A 23,219-nucleotide genomic window follows, 5' to 3' on the forward strand; every position below is an offset into this window, starting at 1 on the left:
TTCCATCTTTATCTTCATTGGCATTTATTTTTCATCAAGGAGGCATATCAGCATAATTTACATAACTGTAAAGTATGATTAAGGGTACAAGGGAAGAAGTAAATGATTATCTGAATTTGAGACAAAAAAATTCTATCTGCTGTCCAGTTAGTAAAATCTCCATTCGACATCTTTATTCAACACCTGTATATTTGCATCAGTACCAGAAAGAGTTTTAACAGAGTTTGCAAGCATGGCTTCCCTACCCACAGGTATCCCACAAGGTTACCACATTTTTTTTCTGCAAGTGATCCTTTCAGACTATAATTCCCAGGGTTCCTTGTAGGGAAAATAGTAAACATTAGCCTTGCAGGTCAGGTATGCCTGACGTGGTTTGAAGCAGCGCTGATCCGCAGGGGGGAAAGGCACTACAGAAATGTATTTGCTTTTCTCTTTCAAGATAGCTTATTTAAAATGTTGTGTAAGAAGAACAGAGACTCGTCAGTACTGCACACAGGAGAGGGTCACATCCCCAGCTATTTCCAGGTGGTCCACCTGTCCTGAAGGGATTCGATGGGTATAACTGAATATCACAATTCCATTCACAGTCACCTGATAGTTATTCTTTAGGTTGGTGATCTCCATCTAGTGGTAGAAAGTAAGAAATGTTTTATTCTGAGTTTTCAAACCATACTAATCCACACACAACAAGAGGCATGGAGCAGGTTTTATCCATGATATCAATTTTATTAGGGTTGCCATACTGTTGTTGAGGGGTTTTGTTTTTTTGCAGAATCACTTCCGACATGGGTTGCTAAACATCTGGATTTTCACAGGCATCGCTGTGATTTCTGCCCGGACACTGTTTCCGACTGCCAAATCCCGGCTACGTCTGGGAAATTATGGACGTATGGCAACCCTAATTTTATACCAGTTTAATGATTTCCTAAAATGAAGCAGTTTGTTCAGAGTGCCAAGAATCCTGTCAGATGTATAGCACTACTTTATAAAAGTATAGCGCTCTGGTCCCAAGAAAAGTCCAGCCCCCTACTGGACTAATTAGGCTAATCTGGGGAGGGGGCAATCTCTCCCTTCGTAGCTGCTTAAAAGGCATTGTTTGAGACAGAATGCTGGAATTGATGGTCTGATGTGGAAAGGCAAGTATAAGCCAGTAAAATGGCTGTAGGAATATAAACACTGCTTTCCTTGATCAGGCCAAAGGTCCTCCTTCATGTGTTTTCACCTGCACATGAAGAGCAGGAGGAAGTGGCCAGTTCCTCTCTGCTAAAAGGGCAGGGGGCAAGGAGAGTGTTGGAAGGGTCTTTCCAAGATCAGCTGTTGAAACTAATAGCTGCCACAGAATGTCAGAAGCTTCTGTGTAACCGTTGCAACCTAAATTGGTATTGTTGATGAGGTGTGCCTTCTGACAAAGATCTGAAATGTAAACCAGTGCAAATGCTCATTCCCCAAAGGTATTTCTTACATGGAAGGCCTGGCCAGGGGAGAAAGGCATGGCAGGCAAGTGCCTCTCCTCCGAGCCCCAACTGCCATGGATGAAGGTGTTCCGGACTATTGCTCCCTCCTTCAGTCGGGGGTTGATGTGCAGGGCGATGTTGCCGCTCATTGTGTTTTTCAGGTTCACGTGGAATCTGGGAGGAAAAGCGCGACAATGCATATTCCTGGGGTCTCCAAAATGATACAACACGACTTTTAACCCAGCATAGTTCTTAAGAGAACCAAGTCTTCCTGATCCTTTGCCAATTTAACTGCAAAAAACCTGCAAAAATGACATGAAAAGAGCAGGAAAATGGCTAGCGATCCAGAAGCCTTTGCGCAGACCTTTGAGGGCTGTGGAGAGTTGGGAGTTTGAGAAAGAAGGTTTGGAGGGAGCAATTGTGATGGAGTTTGCCAGATTCTTGGCGGAGTTTGGTTTTTTAGATGGTGTTCCCCACTATATATAATTCCACGCACACCTGGAAATGTAACCCCTGCCTACAAGAACTTATAAAATGGGTGGGTAAGGTGGGTGGAATAAATAACTTCTTCACAGCTTTGCAAATAAATCTACTAAAGTTACATGCCTACTGAAAATGTTTACTAGCCTGGCTGCTCCCAGTATAAATATCTAATGCTATCCTCTTCTGTACACTTAACTTGGAGTGGGCTGCATTGAACTTACTGGGATTTAGTTCTCAGTAAATATGCATAGGATCTGATAGTTGCATGTGGTCTGAAAGAAAAACTTTTTTTGATCATTTTTGTTCTTGCCATAGCCTTGAGGACTCTCCATTATTTGCCACAAGTGACTGGGTAAGTGACAAATTACAACCTGCTGTTTCTTCGAGAAATACACAAAACAAATGGGTATTTGTGAGTACTTACCTGATAGACAATCTTCTTGAGCCTGCCTTTCTCTGCTTCCTGCTCTACAGCCATCTTAAATAATTCACTCTTTCATCTGCTTGGCCTAAACTTCTTGATCTGGCTTTTATTTCACTCATGGCTCATCCAGACTACCTTTTATGCCACATTTCTAGGCACAGGTCTGGGATTTAAAGCTTTGTGTCCAAGCAGGTTTTCTTTTTTGCCCCGGTGGTTTCCCTAGGGAAACCTGCGCTTTACTGCTGATTATGGCAATCAGGTTTTCTGCAGATTTTTATTTGCTCTGATTCAGCAGTAAAATGCGGATTTTCCCAGGGAAGCACTGAGATGGAAAAAAAACCAACCAACATCACTCTGACACACAGCTTTAAATCCCAGATCTGTGCCTGAAAAGCGCAATGTAACAGAAAGACTGGATAAGCCCATGATCTTTTTAGACCTGAGTCTGCCCTGGATCAGATTTGTATTACCACACTGGTAGCACCCCTTTCCTCCAATATACAGTGGAACCTCGGGTTACATACCGTCCTCCTTACAAATGCTTCGGGTAACAAGCTCCACTAACCAGGGAGGAGATACCCCTACTTGCCCCAGGATGCAAGCAGAAGTCGCGCACCCGCAGTGTGGCGGCAGCGGGAGGCCCCATCAGTGAAAGAGCGTCTCATGTTAAGAACGGTTTTGGCTTAAGAACAGACCTCCGGAACGAATTAAGTTCGTAACTGGAGGTACCACTGTACTCAGGGTGGCATCTTTGAAGATTACTTTGCCTTACCCTCACAATAACCCTATGAGTCTCTGGCTCAACCTCATCCAGTGAGCTTCATGGCTGAACGAGGATTTGAACTCTCCAGCCGAACCACAGTGCTCACCACACTGGCTCTCGTTATTGTCCTCATTTGCAGGAAAGCAAACCTGCACCTAGGAGCCACGGGTTGACCTAGAAGCTCAGCTTCTGCTGCATGTGTGAATGTTATGAAATCAGCCACCCTTCATGACACTTGCATGTCGTTCCCAAACAACGTCACTGCCAATCGAGAAAGAAAATTACTCTGAAAGAAATAAATATTTTGGAAAAACCACACACAGCAAAGGTAAACGTAGTAAGAAGGCAGCAAAATAAGATTCAAATGTGATAGGGAAGCGAATTAGATTGGTTGTATCTCTGGAACCCGCAGACATAATTTGACAGATACTGTATATACTCAAGTATAAGCCAACCCAAATATAAGCTGAGGCGCCTAATTTTACCACAAAAAACTGGGAAAACTTACTGACTTGAGTATAAGCCGGTTCACCACACCACAAACCTCCTGGTGGGCCAGAGTGCATGTGCACACGCGCACACAGCAGAGGGGGCTTCTCTCTCCCTCCCAGCCCCTCCTGTCCCCCAGCCTACCTAGGGTGCTGCCAAGAGGCAGAGGCTGGTGGCGGCAGCGGCGGAGTAAGAACAAGCAGCCCCAAAGGGCTGCTTTCGGGCTGCTCGTTCCTCTGCCGCCGCCGCCAGTGGCAAAGGCAGAGGAAGAGGAAGGAGCAGCCCGAAAGGGACCCTCACTCGAGTATAAGCCGAGGGGGGCTTTTTCAGCATAAAAAATGTGCTGAAAAAGTTGGCTTATACACAAGTATATACGGTACTTTCTGATTGGCTTCAACTTCATTTGATAATTGAATGTAGGAAGTTGGTGCATAATATCGCCCCCTCTGCAAACGCACATGTTTGCGTGAAAAGGCACATTCCCCACAATTGTAATCTTGCGGAACTGAGTGAAATTCCCCGGGATGGCAATGTGGAATGGGACAGCCTGGAAAAAATAACAACAGGGATTCAGTCTTTCATCAAGAGAAGCAAGAAGACAAAGCAGAACTAAGACTCCCAGAACTAAGACTCCCAGAATAAGACTCCCAGAAGCTGAAGAATGTTCCTGCATTCAGAAGTCAGCACAGGTGGATCTTGATCTATTATCAGAGGCAGAAATTGGGTAGGCTGGCTGCAACCAAAGGACACAATTTACAAGTCAGCTGTAATCGCTCTTCCTTAGCCCTAAAATGCAAGTACACATTGAACTGCTAGAACCTTCCCACACTGTATCTCTATCCTCCAGCCCCTATTGAAGCAGGGAGAAGCAAGGTACAGTTTAATGCCTCTGATTATGAGGCGCCTCTAAACACCAAAAAAATGGACTAGTTTCTTAGTTTTTAGTTGCATCCTTGCCTTTGTGCCAATATATATGCAAACATCGAACGTCATTATTTCTATCTTCCTTGTCTTTTCTGATAGAATACAGTGGTGCCCCGCAAGACGAATGCCTCGCGAGACGGAAAACTCACAAGACGAAAGGTTTTTTTTGTTTTCGAGTTGCTTCGCAAGACAAATTTCCCTATGGGCGTGCTTCGCAAAACGAAGCTTGCCCCCGCACCCCGGACCTCTTTTGAAGCAAGGGGCGGGGGGAGAAGATCGCTTCTCCCTGTTGCCAGCCCCGCAATCTCCGGGGACAGAGGGGAAAGCGCGCACGCACCTTCCCCTCTGTCCCCGGACCCCTTTTGAACCAAAGGGCGGCAACGGGGAGAAGCGATCTTCTCCCCGCCGCCCCTTGCTTCAAAAGAGGGGACAGAGGGGAAGGCACGCGCGCCTTCCCCTCTCTCCCCGGACCCCTTTTGAACCAAGGGGCGGCAACGGGAAGAAGCGATTCTCCCCGCTGCCCCTTCCCTTGCTTTAAAACAGGTCCCCTCTGTCCCCAGACGGTCTCCATAGGAATGCATTGATTGATTTTCAATGCATTCCTATGGGAAACCGTGCTTCGCAAGACGAAAAACTCGCAAGAAGAAAAAACTTGCGGAACGAATTAACTTCGTCTTGCGAGGCACCACTGTACACATCATCTTGGTAGTGCTATGGGATCTCTTTAACTTATAGCTTATGTCTTAAGGGGAGAAGCTGCTGGCACGCAGAGCAAATCTCTTGATTATATTTGCACCTCTTGAACTTGCTTGCTGAGCCTTTTCTTTCATTCTGCCCTGCCCAGGCCCTCTTTGACTCCTGTCTGCTTTGCTGCCTCTTAACACTCAGCTTTCCCTAATCTAACTAGGCAACCTATGTCTAGACTTGGCCTGATACCTGTACAAGATCAGACCAATCCATCTTGACTAAGCGTCCTGTCTCCCAAGAGTGGGAAGATTCAGGAGCTTCAGGGAAAAAATGCCACAAGAACACTTCATATAGCCAAAAGGAGATGCATCTGTTGTGTGGGTGTGTTGTAAATTATATTTGGGGCCTACAGGCTGCCAGTTTACCATCTTTAATCTATGTCAAAAACGAGCAGAAATTTCTAAATTTATCTATGATGGAGAACCAAGAGGCATAGAAAACAGAACACCAATATACTCACAGGATTGGACAAAGTTATTCCACTGTTACCCTGAGAAAAGATGAAGAAACAGAGAAAAAGTGAAAGGCCTCGCAATAATAATACTGTATAGCAGAACCGAAAAGCATCAAAATTCAATCTAGACCAAACCCCTGCAGTCCTGCCTTATCTAAACTAGGTAGACTACAATATTGCCCCAGAATTTAACCCACACACCTGGGCCGTCTTCTTCTTCCTTGTCTGCAAAGAATGAAAAGAAAAGAAATCATTTGACTTACATAGAACTATTGTTTGTATTATTATTATTTTGTTTCAGGGAACACTTGTTGAACCCAGTGAATAGGTGGAGCAATCAAATGTCTCCAGAGTTGTCTACTAACTAGAGAGAATGTTTCACTGACTAGTCTTGCCAGTGCTTTTTTTCTAAAAAAAATGTTTAGGGGTATTCTCATTTTCCTACTCATACTGAAATACTGCCCCTTAGTGAGGCCAAACTTAGATTCACAAAATGATTAGGGGTATGTGTACACCTGTGTCCCCCCAGAAAAAAACACTGAGTCTTGCTTTTTGATTAGTCAGTTTAAGTAAACCCCCCCCCCTAATATAATTTTAAATGTTTTCTTTGTAAGGGCCCTGCATGAAATATCAAAATCTATACTAAGAAAGAAAGGAAAAATCATCACTCTGGAATCTATAAATACTTCAGCTTCTTCTCATTTAACATCTCACCCTAATTCTTAACCCCATTCTTCTCCTAATCCTCACTTCCTCTCTGCAATCCTGACTTGCCAGTGGGTGGATCTATACGTAGCTCAGTGGGAGGGAACAAAACTCTTCCACAGTCTCATTATTTTGCAGGTAGGATTGAAAACGCATACCAGAAAATTTAGGTTTGCACAATCAAAGTGGATTAAAGCACGTGGATTAAACAGCGTTTCCGTGCGCTGCTCTGGTTCACCAGAAGCGGCTTAGTCATGCTGGCCACATGACCCGGAAGCTGTACGCCAGCTCCCTCAGCCAGTAAAGCAAGATGAGCGCCACAACCCCAGAGTCGTCCGCGACTGGACCTAACGGTCAGGGGTCCCTTTACCTTTACCATGTGCTTAGTTTGTTTTTCTGTTCTTTTTCTAATATTTCCCTTCAACTGTTTTTCATGTTGTATATACATTGATTGAAAAAAATGGAAGAAGAAGAAGAAAGTCCCACAGATTTCAACAGGATTTATTCCCAGCCAGGTAACTGAGTATAGAATCGCAACCTTCGGAACCTTCTGCCTGGAAAGCATGTATCTTTCTCGTGGAGCTATGCCCTGCTTCCACTGAGCTCTGGGCTCAGTGCCAATCCATTTGCCAACAGGATTCTGTTGTTGTGCGGCAACCACAACAAGTCACCATTGGTGAATGGATCAGGGTGCCAGGTTGTGCCTTAGGCCTCCCATCCTTTAGCCCAGTAGTTTATAGGATCTGTGAAGTTTCCACGAAGCTACTCACAGAAAAAGATGGCTGCACAAAGTTCGGCTGAGCAAACATCCCACCAACCTGAAAAGAAAGAGATATATCATTAAGAGAGCATTAACTTTTGCAGTGACAGAAGGATATTTAGCGTTTTGATTCTGTTAGCTCTGGGATGCAGTTTCAGCATTATTATTATTATTATTATTATTATTGTTGTTGTTGTTGTTGTTGTTGTTGTTGTTGCAGACAGAGGTCACTTTAGTGCTGCTAACACAGCCATTTGACTTCAACCCCAGAGGCGCACTCTATTGGTATGTTTAACCTTGAGGACTGAGGGGGGGATACGATAACACTGCTCAAATATCTGGAAAGCTGTCACAGAGAAGAGGGGAAAGACTTATTTGCTCCTGGGAAAGATCTAGATCTTAAGTTACAGAAGGGTAGACTTCAGGTGAACGTTAGGATAAATTTTTTAATGGTCAGAGTGGTTTGACAAAGTGATCTCCCTGTTCACTGTGCATTTGGACACCTCTTAAGATATCGTAGCAAAATTTTGCATGATGTTTCTTGAGATCAAGGCACAGGGTTTTGTCTGTTTGGATATAGCTAGATGTCATTTTGAGCCCTTCAAGACTGATTTCCGAGCAACGCAGGGTATGAGACCACTGATTACGTATATGGGGTCATGGGCCTCGCGCTTACTGGAGGCCTGCAAGTTGACGTTAGACAGCCTTGTTCTAGGAATGCCTTAGTGCTGAACAGTGGAGAAGGTTGGCCCAGATGATCTGCACAACAGGTGTGGGGAACCTTTGGTTCTCCAGATGTTGCTGAACTATAACTTCCATAATTTCTGGCCACATTTGCTTGGGAGTTGTAGTTCAGCAATATCGGGGAGGCAGAGGTTCCCCCTTCCTAGTCTACAAGGCTCCTCTAACAGTGATTCTGTGATTGGCTTCCAAGAATTAGGGAGGCAAAGGTTCAATGTGAACACAAATGGGATTCTCAACTATTTTCCCCCAGTGCACCATGTGCTCAACAGTCATGTGACCAGATCTTCAGTGGGTGACCTTGAATAAGTCACTTATTTCTCCGTTCCAACCCAGAAAATGGGAAAACTAGTGGCCTACTTTGCAAGGAGTTATGAAGGTGAATGTAGTACAGTGGTACCTCGAGTTACAAACGCCTCAGGTTACAAACTCCGCTAACCTGGAAGAGTTACCTTGAGTTGAGAACTTTGCCCCAGGATGAGAACGGAAATCATGTGCCGGCAGTGCAGTGGCAGCAAGAGGCCCCATTAGCGAAAGCACACTTCTACTTAAGAACAGTTTCAGGTTAAAAACGGACTTCCAGAACGAATTAAGTTCATATCTAGAGGTACCACTGTAAAGCACTTTGTGCATTGAAACTGCTACATAAATAACCAGTACCAATCAATCCCCACCAGCCCGCCCCCCCCCCCACTAGATTTGCAAAGCAAAGAGATGCAAACAAACTAAGGGCTTCTACTTACTGTGGTGGCTGTCACAACATTGTAAGCAGGAGGGGTGTATGGCGGTGGAGGCTGAAACACAATAAAAATACGTTTGGAAATAAGAACTATTTTTTTAAAACAACAACAACTTGCCCTTCTGGCACTGTCTCTTTTCCCAATTTGATCCAAAAGCCATCAACTGCCACCTTAAAGTGATACATCCATTAGTAAATATATGAATGAGTAAATAACATTATTGGCTTCCAAAGCAAAAAAAAATTCCTTTTTTATTTGTTTGCTTCCGAAGCAAGTTTGCATTTCTTATGCCCTCTTAAGATTAAGTATGAGCACACAAAGCCACTTTGTACTAAGTCAGATCACTTATCCAGCTTGGCCCATTCTGCTTACTCCAGCTGGCAGCACCTTGGGTAACAGGGCCATGAGACTTCTGGTAGAATCCTCAGACATGCCTCTCACAGTTCTCTTACCTGATATTTGAAAATTTGAAACTTAGCATTATTGGTGGTGGTACCTTATTTATGGAATGCTTTCTCTGATAGGTCTGCCTGCTGCATATTTTCTTATACTTCACGTATCAGGCAAAGGCTAATCAAGAAGAATCTTAACCCTGCTGATCACCTTGTGATATAAAGCAAAATCTTCTGTTTCAAATATTTGTGGGTACTGTGAAATCAATTTCAAGAACTGGCAAAGACGCACGGCAAGTACGTTTCAAAAAATAACTTGCAGAACAATCCTAATGGGACACAGGGTGTGTGTGTGTGGAATTCTGTCAAATTCTGCCAAGTCCCAAAAGCTTATGCCAGGCAATGCAATTGAAGGTTTATCTGGGGTCACAAGGAGGCCTGGGATCCTATGCACCCACAGCCTCCTCTGACAGAGGCTTGGCATGGCACAACACAGTTCATTGTTGGTCTTGCCACCGCTGGTGCAGCAATGGCAGAGCACAGCACTGATGGCACTTACGTTTTCTGCCACCACGAGGAAGAAGAGTCTGTCTGCAAACCACCCTCTCTGGCATAGAGGTCTGCAGCATCCCTCCCCAGGATTGCTCCCCAAGAAGGGTAAGTTGTTCATACAAATTCACTGCATCTTGTTTCTAGTGTTCAAGCTCGCATGAGAACTGCAACCACAAATGTTTTGTCTCTTCCGACTCCATATCTCACCAGTTTCCAGCACCTCGTTTTAAAAATTGACTGACGCATTTCTAAGTGTTCTCCTTTGATTTGCAAATGGCTGCTACCCACATTACAAGGTACATGATCCACCACGGTAAGCTGAAATTGGAGGAGGTGTAAGAGGTGAAAATGTGCAACTCACATTAGTGCCAGCAAAGCTGATGCAGTTCAAAGAGACATCTCCATTGATCTGCAATGTCTGGACCTCATGGAAAGGAAGGCGGTGTCTGTACTCCAGGAAGTGGTTGCCATTGACGGATACCTAGAATAATGGAAGGAGGAGGTGAGATTAGTTCTTGGGAAACAAGAGGCAGAATTTGTGCTTTGTGGGCTCCTAATCCGAGGGCGGAACTTGGAGGGACAACCTAGTTAAGGTGTTGGAGTCAGTGAGTTGAACTAGATTATAATCAGGGTAGACTCATTGAAATTGATGGAACTAAACTGACTCTCATGTCCATTAATTTCAGTTGTCTACTCTGTGTAGAACTACAATTGGATATAAGTAACTCTTAGCATTTAACTTTATTGTTATGAGTTTGGAGGAGGTTGAGGAACTGGTTAGGCAAGTCCCTTTGAGGCGAGGCAAGATTTTGTGACATGATGCTGCTGCCACTTCATGGGCAACCCAGGTAAAGGAGGAGGAAGAGGTGTAGCATGGCAGCGCAGCACATTCCCACTTCACCTCGGGTGACACAACGCGACACACTGCCCCTGCCCTCCCCACTATGACGAGATGGATGATATTTCCATTCAAATCGATAGAAAAATGGCAGGTGCAAACGTTATGCAAATCTGTGTCTCCTTTTTTGGTGGTGCCCACATGGCCCCTGCCCTCCTCTTATGGTTTCAAGATTTAATAAATAGAAACATTTAGAAAATCCACTGTCAAGTTTATTTCTTAAAGGTTGTTTGAATAAAATTATTATAAGCATAAATACATGATTATACAGACTACAGCCATCTCTTTAATGCCTTGGATTGACTGATGTCCTATGTTTGTTTGGCTTCTCTCTTGGCCTAGCTGCTTAAAACTGAATGACAGCCCACAGGGAGACAGTTTGGTGAATTGTACTGGACGCCTCACATGATCTGTGACAGCCTACCTTCTTCTTGGAATAGAATTCCACCCTTGTTCTACTTCACCCACTAGGTGGTAGCAGCTATCAAACAAAGGGGACTTGTGAGGCAACCCATTCAGCAGAACTCACAGGTGAAGCATTTCTTCTGTATTTTCAGAAGCCTGGCCCTCCTGAAATGGAAGGCTGTGCCCACACTTGTACAAGCGCCACACCCCTCAGAATGAAAGTATGCACAGAACCCCCTAAACACTTCACTTCCCAGCGACACGCTTACTGTGGTTAGGGATGGGCAGATAAATCCATTCAAGTTTCTGCAGGTTCCTAATTCTTCCAGTCCTAAATTCATTTCTCCACAATTTGCATATCGGTCTGCTCATTTCTGTTTTAAGTCCTCATGAGAATTCATTGCAACATCGGGCCAGCCTGCACAGCTCTTATACAGCCTTTATATATTTCTTCTTCGCTACCATCATCCCCTGCCAAATTGTTCTTGTCAGCCGAGCCGCATCTCTAACGGGAATGCGGCGGGAGGGGAAGGAATGGAGAAGCATATCTCTTATAGAATCATAGAACTGTAGAGCTGGAAGGGACCTCGAGGGTCATCTACTCCCAACCCCCTGCAAAGCAAAAATTGCAACGCGAGGCTCCCCATCCAATATGAAACCATACCCGACCCTGCTTAGCTTTGCAAATGTGCTAGCAGCTCTATTGCTGCACCACTATGGGGCCAAGCTTCTGCCGGCCTAAACATAAAGCCAAGTCGGAGTCCACACTGGAGATAAATCTTGCACTTGCAAATTATCAAGTCCTTCCCCTGCAAGACACGAAGGGGCTGCATGGTAGACAGCGAGCCGGAGCAGCTTCTCCAGCCTCCTCACCTGATAGCAGTGGCTCTTGACGTTGACGATCATCTCAAAATAAATATTTGGCTGGAAAGGCATGTTGTAGGCCCGCTCCTCAGCTCCCCAGCGGCCATGTTGCTGAGTATTGCACACGACAACTCGGCCTTCGTCAAAACGGGGGTTGAAGTGGAAGGCGATGTTGCCGTTGCCGCACACTAGATTGACCGAGAATCTGAAATGTGAGGGGGTGGTTGGGCTGAAGCTCAGCGGGAAGAGATGGGCAGGTGGGCTGGTTGACCATGACCACACCTGCAGGGAAAGAACTGGAGAGATGAAATGGAGGGGAGAGTAGGGGAAAGGGGTGATTCAGAAAGAGCAGGAGCCATGAAGGTGCATAAAAGATTGTGTTGTTAATGAGCTTTAGGCTGTGTACACACCATCTCTTTAAAGCACAGTCCTCTCCCCCAAGAACATTGGGAACTGTAGTTTACCCCTCGATGACCTAGAATTCCCAGCACCTATAACAAACTACAGTTCCCATGAGGTTCTTTGAGGGCGCTTAAAACATATGGTGGACCAAAAGAACCCAAACATTTGAAGAGACTGGCAAAAAAGTTGTATTCCTCAACTAGCATCGTTGTCCATATTTGATAATCAAAATCCTGGTGTTCCTTACATTTTTAATGGTGGCGGCTCAACGGCTAATAAGTACTGGTAAAACTACTCTAGGATTAACATCATCCAGGTGGTATGAAAGCATTTGGCAAACTGATTTAGTTGAAAAGTTAACGAGAAGATTGACGTAGTGTGGGGGGTGCAGGGGGGCCGGCCGCACCGGGTGCAACATCTGGGGGGGGCGCACTCGCACTTGCAGCTCTCTGCCCCTACCTGGCTGAGCCCCACCCCTGGGGGCGCAAATTACTTGCCTTGCCCCGGGTGATGACAACCCACGCTACGCCACTGAAGGCTATGTTTTTTTTAAAAAAATGACTGACGTAGTTTTGTTTCATTTCATACATTAACAGAGCTTAGTCACATGATAATTCTTCCATCAACCCATGGAGAGACTCTAAGTTAATCTACTGGACTTCACGCAGAAGCACCATGCTTCTGTTTTAGGATAATGTTTGTTAATTGTATGTTCAGAAAGCCAGTCAATAAAAATATTTGCCAAAAAAACCCCCAAAAGTATGCCACTTCAACCCACGGCTATCATTCTGAGTGAATAACAATATATATAGCCACATGCAAAATGAATTACAGGGCTTTGTTTTAATAACTGTGCATATGTTGTATGATTTGTCATGCTTGGGTGAGAAAAGTTCCATATTCTATATACCTATTGAAGGTACAGGGACCTTGACCACTTTTGCTCCTGTCCACCCTATTTTGTTTGTTTGTTTGGGTGAAGTACCTTTTGGTCTAGGGCACACCCTCAACATGGTTCACAATATTAAAATAAAATAAGAATAAATTTTAAAATAGCCATTTAGGCTGGAATCCCCAAATAGCTACTTTTGACGGACTTGAAGGGATGGGGAAGCTTAATGTGGTTTCTGCCTTTTTAATAGATCTTCTCCCCCAAGCTGCCTCATGACATAAACCATTTCTGAGACTTCCTACAGTTTCAAAAGCGGCTCATTGTGTGACAGGGTGCTATTCAAGAAACAAAGTCCTCCTTGGTACCAGGAACTAGTTTCCTGCTTCTTTAGATTAAAGTCATAAAACTTTGTTTAACAAACAAACAAAAACCCAACAACAATTTCATTATATAATGCTGCAAAACAAGCCTCTCAACAGCACCCTCACATCGGTATCTCCCTCACACAAGAAAGGCTTTTTTGAATGATTCTTCTTTAAAATAAAATAAAAATTTACCAGTTGTTTGAAAGCCAGTTGTGTGAGGTAAATTACCACAAAACACATGAAGACCATTCTATGGTTGCTTATGGCAGCATCCCCACTCCCATTTACCACCAGTAATGGGCAAAGGCGTAGGTGGGGGAGCTGCCATATTGGCAGCCATGGAATGTCCTTCAGGCGGTTTTGTGGTAATTTACCTCACGTGTCTATATAAGAACAGCACCCCATTACTAGGGGCTGGTTTTCAAGCAACTGGTAAATGGTTGCTTCTTTCAAAAATGAAATCCCTTACTATCAAAGGGATATAATTTCTCTACAAAAATTAGCGTCAAGTACCATGAGCTATGCTATATACAGAACCAGCACCAAACAAGGTGGCCTATGGGTATTTTGAAGTGTTCGCTGGAATGAGCCCAGGCACCAGGCAAAAAAACCATTTCTTATCACCAGACCTGTGGCTTTGAATTACCCGTGGCCTAAAACATTAGGTTAGAAGAATGCTTTAGCCATGCCTTTTTAAAATACTAATGAGTTTTAGCTTTTTCTGTTTTGTTTTATGCTGGTTTTAATGTATGTGTTATCTATTTATTTTTGTAAGCTGTCTGGGTTACGTGTGTGTGTGTGTTTTACTAATAAGTTTAATTAATTAATCAATGATAGAAAAAACAGCCAGTAAGGAGATCTTGCAGGGACCCATCAGCAATGAACACCTGGGAACAGGTAGGCACACAGCTCACCTGCTCACAGTCTTCACCACTACAATGAGAGCAGATGTATTGATCTTTTAAAAATAAAATTATGGTACAAAGATTTCTCTTAGTTATACTCAGAGGAGACCCACTTAAAATAGTGAACCTACGTTAGCCTTGTCCATTAGCTCTAATGAGTCTAACTCTGAGGCGGACTAGTATTAGGTACAACCCAAGATTTCTGCACATTTTGGGCAAATCTGTCCTCTCTTATTTGGGGTGACATCTAAGTGACCACCCTAGCTAAAGGAGAGGGGTAGATTAAAAACTGCACCACACTTTCAGGGGAAGGAAAATGTGGGTCCCTTGTGGGGAATACTACATGTTCTTGCCTGGGCATTAGTACCTGGAACCAACCCCGTTTGTGGCTAAATACTGGTAAATTGTAATATTTCTACAGATATTCTTAAAATCAAGAATACTGGTAACAGGGTAGGGCTTGATGTAAAACCCTCCAAGTTCGGGGGTAGACCACATCAGTATGGGCAGAGAAGTCCACTGCAAAAGCAGCTTATTCACTTGTGGTGAGCAGCTAAAAATAACGATAGTAAAGGCTGGATGGAGTTGTGGCTTTAATCGTTCTGGAAACTATTCCAAAAGGAAAACACTGCCCATGTTGTTGTTTCTCCTGGTTCCTTGCTCACACAAATATATTTTGTCCCCTGAGGCACAATGCAAATGACACCTCCTCTAATGTCAACATGAAAGCTACCTAGGGCTGGGCAAGTTATTATGGCACCTGAGGCAGGAAATCTCACATCTCCCCGAGAGTAAAAATCTCAATAAATATAAAAGTAAATAAGAGGTGATTTTAATGCCTTGTCTTGACGACACCCAAAATTTCAGCCGCCTGAGGCAACCAACTTACTCCGCCCAATGCTAGGGCTGTTCCTGACAGAGCAACTTCACGTTAAATGCAAAATGTGAGGCACTCTCTGGAATTTGGGAAAGCAGGGGAAAGTCAGTGAAGAGGAAGGAGACGGAAAGACTGTAAAAACAGAGAATCAAATGTGAGGAAAAGGTATTGATGAGGCGGGATAATTATCAAAAGGGCACGAAGAGCTAAGCGGAAGCAGGACAAACCTTTTCACAGAAACCCGGACTTGCCCTTGGATTACAATCATCTTCCCCTCAGTCAGACCCCCAAAAATGGGGCCAGTAAAGGGAACGCTCTGTGGGGCAGAAAAAAGAAAAGAAAAAAGTGGTCATCTGCTGGGTCCCTATTCCCCAAACTCAAGTATAATCTCCTCAGGCATTATATATCTCTGAATATCATTGGTGTGATAAACAATGGAAATGGTCTAAAAGTCCTGTTTTCTAAATACAGTGGTGCCCCGCAAGACGAATGCCTCGCAAGATGGAAAACTCGCTAGACGAAAGAGTTTTCCGTTTTGGAGGTGCTTCGCAAAACGAATTTCCTATGGGCTTGCTTCGCAAGACGATAATGTCTTGCGAATTCCGGCTGGTTTTTTCCCTCCCCCCCCCTTTTTCTAAGCCGCTAAGCCGCTTATCAGCTGATCCGATCAGCAGATAAGCCACTAAAAGCCGCTAATAGCGCTAATCCGCTAATCCGCCAATGGGCTTGCTTCGCAAGACGAAAAAACCGAAAAAAGTGGGAGAAGCAACAAGAGGAACAGCCATTTTAGATCTGGTCCTAACCAATGTTGATGACCTGGTTAGTGGGGTAGAAGTGGAAGGATCATTAGGCGCGAGTGATCATGCTCTTCTGAAGTTTACTATACAGTGGAAAGGAGCAGCCAAGCATACTAGGACTCAATTTCTTGACTTTAAGAAAGCCGACTTCATAAAACTTAGGGAAGTGCTGGGTGAGATCCCATGGACAGCAATACTAAAAGGAAAGGGAGTTCATGATGGCTGGGAGTTTGTTAAGAGGGAGATACTAAAAGCACAACGTCAGGCAATACCAATGAGACGGAAACATGGAAGGTGCCTAAAGAAGCCAGGGTGGCTATCTAATGAACTTTTAACTGAATTAAGATTAAAAAAGGATGTGTACAAAAAATGGAAAAGGGGGGAAACCACCAAAGAGGAATTCAAACAAATAGCCAGCACGTGTAGACACAAAGTCAGAAAAGCTAAAGCACAGAATGAACTCAGGCTTGCTAGAGAGGTTAAAAGCAACAAAAAAGGCTTTTATGGGTATGTTCGTAGCAAAAGGAAGAACAAAGAAACAATGGGGTCACTCAGAGGAGAAGATGGTGAAATGCAAACAGGGGACACAGAAAGGGCTGAACTACTCAATGCCTTCTTTGCCTCAGTCTTCTCCGATAAAGAAAACAATGCCCGACCTGAAGAATTTGGAGCAAATGATTCAGCAAAGGAAACACAGCCCAGAATAACTAAGGAGATAGTACAAGAATATTTGGCTAGTTTAGATGTATTCAAGTCTCCAGGGCCAGATGAACTGCATCCAAGAGTATTAAAAGAACTGGCAGATGTGATCTCAGAACCACTGGCAGTCATCTTTGAGAATTCCTGGAGAACAGGCGAAGTCCCGGCAGACTGGAGGAGGGCAAATGTTGTCCCTATTTTCAAAAAGGGGAAAAGAGAGGACCCAAATAATTACCGCCCAGTCAGTCTGACATCAATAGCAGGGAAGATTCTGGAGCAGATCATTAAACAAACAGTCTGTGAGCACCTAGAAAGGAATGCTGTGATCACCAATAGTCAGCATGGATTTCTGAAAAATAAGTCATGTCAGACTAACCTGATCTCGTTTTTTGACAGAATTACAAGCCTGGTAGATGAAGGGAACGCAGTGGATGTAGCCTACCTTGATTTCAGCAAGGCATTTGACAAGGTGCCCCATGATATTCTTGTAAAGAAGCTGGTAAAATGCGGTCTTGACTATGCTACCACTCAGTGGATTTGTAACTGGCTGACTGACCGAACCCAAAGGGTGCTCATCAATGGTTCCTCTTCATCCTGGAGAAGAGTGACTAGTGGGGTGCCACAGGGTTCTGTCTTGGGCCCGGTCTTATTCAACATCTTTATCAACGACTTGGATGATGGACTCAAGGGCATCCTGATCAAATTTGCAGATGACACCAAACTGGGAGGGGTGGCTAACACCCCAGAGGACAGGATCACACTTCAAAACGACCTTGACAGATTAGAGAACTGGGCAAAAATAAACAAGATGAATTTTAACAGGGAGAAATGTAAAGTATTGCACTTGGGCAAAAAAAATGAGAGGCACAAATACAAGATGGGTGACACCTGGCTTGAGAGCAGTACATGTGAAAAGGATTTAGGAGTCTTGGTTGACCACAAACTTGACATGAGCCAACAGTGTGACGCGGCAGCTAAAAAAGCCAATGCAATTCTGGGCTGCATCAATAGGAGTATAGCATCTAGATCAAGGGAAGTAATAGTGCCACTGTATTCTGCTCTGGTCAGACCACACCTGGAGTACTGTGTCCAGTTCTGGGCACCACAATTCAAGAAGGACACTGACAAACTGGAACGTGTCCAGAGGAGGGCAACCAAAATGATCAAAGGCCTGGAAACGATGCCTTATGAGGAACGGCTAAGGGAGCTGGGCATGTTTAGCCTGGAGAAGAGGAGGTTAAGGGGTGATATGATAGCCATGTTCAAATATATAGAAGGATGTCACATAGAGGAGGGAGAAAGGTTGTTTTCTGCTGCTCCGGAGAAGCGGACACGGAGCAATGGATCCAAACTACAAGAAAGAAGATTCCACCTAAACATTAGGAAGAACTTCCTGACAGTAAGAGCTGTTCGACAGTGGAATTTGCTGCCAAGGAGTGTGGTGGAGTCTCCTACTTTGGAGGTCTTTAAGCAGAGGCTTGACAACCATATGTCAGGAGTGCTCTGATGGTGTTTCCTGCTTGGCAGGGGGTTGGACTCGATGGCCCTTGTGGTCTCTTCCAACTCTATGATTCTATGATTCTATGATTCTAGACGAAGAGAATCACAGAACGGATTCTTTTCGTCTTGCGAGGCACCACTGTACACATTTTTAGCTTAAGGCCCCAAACTTGGTGGTGGGGACATTCTGGGCAAAGATTTGACTCAAATTTGGTAGTGCGCAAGGAGTGAAAGACCTCAGGGGCAACTTAGATTGCATTGACTGGAAGGCAGCAAAGAGTCACAACCACTTTAAATTTTGCCTTGCTTTTTTCTTACCATGCCTTTCGGTTGAGGTAACATAGCCAAGGTTATTCAGCATTTATCCCGATACGCTTCCACAGAGCTAACACGAAGCTCAGGCAATGTCCGGTTTTTACTGAGCATTTGTTCCAATTTGTTTATACTACAATGAGCACCCATCCCAATTTGCTTGCGGGAAGCTTACATGTCTTCTCGCTGCTACTTCGTTCACCGCATACTTTTCAATGCATTTCCAAACCACTTTCCAAACCACAAAAAGGGCTCATCTTTGTTAAGCAGATTTATTGCACTAGGGTAACAGAGCCCTTCAGTCCACTTTAACTGTGCAAACCTAAAGTTCAGGTACGCACTTGAATCTCTCCCACAAAACAGTGTCAGTCCAGAGGAATCCAGAGAAATTGAGGAGCTGAGCTTTCCCCGTTACTTATCTCTCTGCCAAGAAAAGCCTTATCAGCTTCTGCATTTTCTCTGGGAGTTTTCTGTAACTCAATTATCCTTGCAGCAGCTCAATCCTAGCTGTAAGGATGCACATAGAAAGCTTGCTGCAAGGAGACAGGGAAGGGCTAGTCAGATCTCCCGGCTAGTTCATCCTTAGGAGAGACACAACCTCTTAGAAAATGTCTATGCAGCCTTCCTGACCACCACCTTCTCAAGCTTTCCCCTCTTACACACACTCTCCACACTCACCGGGTTTAAAATAGGCTGCAAAGCCATCTTGGAGCTTCCTGGATCTCAGCACCTGGTCTTTCTCTTTCTATGCCCTTCTGAAGGAAAAGGAAAAGCTTGCCAAAGTAGAATTAAGTTTCGTTTCCTCAGAAAAGTAGGCGGGGTACAAAACTGGCCGCTGTTCGTTCTTTTATCAAATGGGAATAAAGCTATTATCAGGGACCCAAGAGATAGCAATGAACCTGCTCCAACACCGGTTACCGCATATATTTCTGGCACGATACATTTTTTTACAACATGAAGGTGCAGCAAGGGGAGGAGAGAAGGGTTATCTGTTGAATTTTTCCCTCTTCTGCAGCCATTAAAGCACTCTACAGAAGCAGCAAAGGTTTACTATCTGTTAGCTCATATGAGAAAGTTCTGTTTAGGGATTGGGTGTGTGTAGAATTCTGTTTAATTTGTATCTGAAGGTGAACTTCGTACTTTTTGAGTCAATACATGATCTGAAACACAGGCATCCTTTGAAATTTGGACTTCTCTGAATTTTGCAATGCAGTTCTCCAACCAAGTAATGTGCTAAAAAATGCAGGTACTGATGTAAAGGTGAACATAAAATGCTCATCATAGGGACAATAACATACAAAATGCATTCTATTAGGGGGAACTGGTTTGTAAAAATATGTATATTTTGTATAGAAAAAAAAGTGTGTATTCGGACTAAGCACTAAGATGTGGACGGATATTCATGAGGACTTTTTTTTTAAGTCACAAACCGATGTGGAAATGTCTGACTGGAAATGTGAGAAACTGAGAGAAATCAAAACTGACAGATTTCCCCATCCAAACGCCTGTGTGAGACAAATTGGGTCCTCCCTTAAAGAGGGCATGTACAGTGGTGCCCCGCAAGACGAATGCCTCGCAAGACGGAAAACTCACTAGACGAAATAGTTTTCCGTTTTGGAGGTGCTTGGCAAAACGAATCTCCTATGGGCTTGCTTCGCAAGATGAAAATGTCTTGCGAGTTCCTGCGGGGGTTTCCCCCCCCCTTTTTCTAAGCCGCTAAGCCACTTATCAGCTGATCCGATAAGCCGCTAAAAGTCGCTAATAGCGCTAATCCGCTAATCCGTCAATGGGCTTGCTTCGCAAGACGAAAAAACCGCTAGACGAAGAGAATCACAGAACGGATTCTTTTCGTCTTGCGAGGCACCACTGTATTGCAGTGAGACCTGGACAACCTGTTGTGGGTGGGTACAGTTGGTTAGCCACAACACCCGATTGGTAGCTCCCTCAAAGCTGGGTACAATCTGGCCAATGGGACGCAGTCTAAACAGTTTGAGGGACCTATTTATGCACATGCACGTGACCCAGAGCTTCCTCTTTCAGCGCGTGTATTCGGAACATCCGCCCACCTCTCCTCTACTTTTGGGGCTTGTTGCGCTTGACCTTGCTGTGCCGTCGTGTGTCATCTGTCGTTGGGACAGGGGGACAGCAGGAATTTCCCCCACTTGGCTGATTGACTGTTGCCATTTAGGTTTCGCCTGCCACATAGCAAATCGTCACAACTTGTTAGGTTGCGGATAGGCTCTGCTTCAGGTGATAGGGATGGTAGAACGCTCTCGCCATCCCTATGTAAAGAGTATTCAGTTAAAGGAATCCAGGGACTCGATGGTTTGGTCAACCCCTGAGAGGGGGTTGGGCCCGTACCTGAGTCCCGGGGGACTTTGGGTGGCGGAGTTAGCCTGTGCCCAGCTTTCCGCTTATCCAGGTGTTCATCCTTGGCTGACCTATGCTGGTACCCAGGGTCAGCGCTACCTGCACGGCAGGGAGCTAGTCGAACCAGAGCCTATGCCACCAGTCACTTTCTGTAATCAATAAAGTTGTGGCCTAAATTCTGCCAAAAACCAAACCAAAATTTTGAGTCAAGTGTAAATTTATTTAGGGGGCGGTTTCTGGGTCTGAACACGCAAAAGTTACCACATGCTCACAGCTGATTATAACAGCATGGTAAAATCTGCCTCTTCTAATGGATGACTGTTTTCAGCTCGAGGTGTGTGGACAGCAATTTGTCAGGCAAACATTAAGAATCTGTAAAGTCCAGTTCTTCAGCCTACAAATTCCTTTATTTATATCCTTATCTTGTTCTACCTCCCTAAGGAGATCAGAGTGGTATACACTCAATCCAGTATAACAATGTAAGCAAGTGATAGAAAACAACAGAACTCACAGCAGCCCAAATAAGTATGAGGGCCAAAAGACCTGATTAAAAAAAAAAATTAAGCCAACCTCCTAAGGGCAAACAGTGAATGATCACCTTACGGGTAGAACATAAACCATCAGAGTTGGTGGCCACTGACAGCGTTATCTCAATGAATTTGCCTAATTCTCTTTTAAAGTCATTCAAGTTGGTGGCCATCAAAGGACTGAGGGGGGCATAGAAAATAGCATATTAAACATTGCCATCTTTTGGATACCTGGAAGGAAGGCAAGAAAGGCCTCTGTTGAAGATCTTGATTCTCGGGAAGGATTATATGGAGGGACAGAGGACTTAGTTATACAGCTGCAAATAAAACTTTTAAAGCAGGCATCATCAAACTCAGCCCTCCTATGTTTTGGGACTACAATTCCAATCATCCCTGACCACTGGTCCTGTTAGCTAGGGATGATGGGAGTTGTAGTCCCCAAAAAGCTGGAGGGCCGAGTTTGGGGATGCTTGTTTTAAAGTGTGTTGTAAAGTGCAATATACAGATGTGAAACTAGATGGCGACATTGAGCTATGGCAAATTCAATGTATTTTTCAGAACATTTTTTTAAAAAAGCATTTTCACAGCCTTTTTTATATGTGTGTGTAGATTCCACCAGAGGGACGCAGGTGGTGCTGTGGGTTAAACCACAGAGCCTAGGACTTGCCGATCAGAAGGTCGGCAGTTCGAATCCCTGCGACGGGGTGAGCTCCCGTTGCTCGGTCCCTGCTCCTGCCCACCTAGCAGTTCGAAAGCACATCAAAGTGCAAGAAGATAAATAGGTACCACTCCGGCGGGAAGGTAAACAGCGTTTCCGTGCGCTGCTCTGGTTCGCCAGAAGCGGCTTAGTCATGCTGGCCACATGACCCAGAAGCTGTACGCCGGCTCCCTCGGCCAATAAAGCGAGATGAGCACCGCAACCCCAGAGTCAGTCACGACTGGACCTAATGGTCAGGGGTCCCTTTAGCTTTACCTTAGATTCCACCAGAGTCCTCCAGGTTACCTGCCCCCCCAACCAATTTCAGGCTTTATGGGTCAAGGCAGGTTCATTGACCTGTACTTGGAAGCAGATAAGCAGCCAATGCAGCTGGGGGGGGGGGAGGACTAACAACAGCTGTATATTTTATTTTGCACTATATAGTCATCAGTTTCTAGAATGCTTACTATAAAGCACCTCAAAGCACATTGGCTGGCATCCGTCTTTTTGAGAGACCATGGACCTTTGGGTGTGAAGTCAAAGCGTTGGAAGGTTACAGTGCCTGCTCTGGCTGTAGAGAGGGATGCAGGAGAGTCATGTTTTGTTGCAGCTGGGGCAGAGGAAGTGCTTTACAGTGGTACCTCGCAAGACGAATGCCTCACAAGACGAAAGAGTTTTCCCTTTTTTGAGTCGTTCCGCAAGACGAATTTCCCTATGGGCTTGCTTCGCAAGACGAAACGTCTTGCGAGTTCTTGCGAGTTTGTTTCCTTTTTCTTAAAGCCGCTAAGCCGTTAATAGCCGCTAAGCCGCTAATAGCCGTGCTTCGCAAGACGAAAAAACCACAAGACGAAGAGACTCGTGGAACGGATTAATTTCGTCTTGCGAGGCACCACTGTACAATCATAAGAATCAAAATGTTAAAACATACTATTATGCGCCACCGCAACCTCCAAGCAGTGTGGGATTCCAGGGGTCCAGGCACTTATCCGAGGTCGGTGTTTCCTTCAGAAATGAGGCACAGAGTCAACTGTTGTGGTGTCTTTATGACATATGGTTTATTTACACATATATACAACCTGAG

At 44.6% G+C, this 23,219-nt stretch overlaps 1 protein-coding gene and 1 long non-coding RNA gene across 5 annotated transcripts in view; one reads left to right on the forward strand and one right to left on the reverse strand.

Annotated features, from left to right (window-relative positions):
* LOC310712673 (galectin-4-like) lies at nt 1-19,558 on the reverse strand. 4 transcript variants are annotated; one of them, XM_083515959.1, is made up of 11 exons: nt 19,223-19,556; nt 15,464-15,552; nt 11,805-12,000; nt 9,990-10,109; nt 8,688-8,738; nt 7,214-7,261; nt 5,940-5,963; nt 5,745-5,774; nt 4,072-4,160; nt 1,463-1,628; nt 1-624 (listed from the first exon to the last, which is right to left on the reverse strand). In XM_083515959.1, the coding sequence occupies exons 1-11, from the start codon at nt 19,247-19,249 to the stop codon at nt 481-483; spliced, it is 984 nt and encodes a 327-aa protein (XP_083372085.1). In that variant the 5' UTR covers nt 19,250-19,556; the 3' UTR covers nt 1-480. The 4 variants fall into 4 exon arrangements, with proteins under 4 accessions (XP_083372085.1, XP_083372087.1, XP_083372084.1 ...); XM_083515961.1 differs by lacking the exon at nt 5,940-5,963 and having other exon boundaries at nt 19,223-19,558; XM_083515958.1 differs by lacking the exons at nt 15,464-15,552; nt 19,223-19,556 and adding an exon at nt 14,727-14,872.
* Nucleotides 14,478-23,219, forward strand: part of LOC310712758 — a 22,080-nt gene continuing 13,338 nt past the window's right edge. Inside the window, exon 1 of the long non-coding RNA XR_014528990.1 lies at nt 14,478-14,758. This is a non-coding gene — a long non-coding RNA (uncharacterized lncRNA). The remainder of the gene's footprint in view (nt 14,759-23,219) is intronic.

The sequence above is a fragment of the Podarcis liolepis genome (genome assembly GCF_965112155.1).
Source record: "Podarcis liolepis genome assembly, chromosome: 7".
Classification (NCBI taxonomy): Eukaryota; Metazoa; Chordata; class Lepidosauria; order Squamata; family Lacertidae; genus Podarcis; species Podarcis liolepis.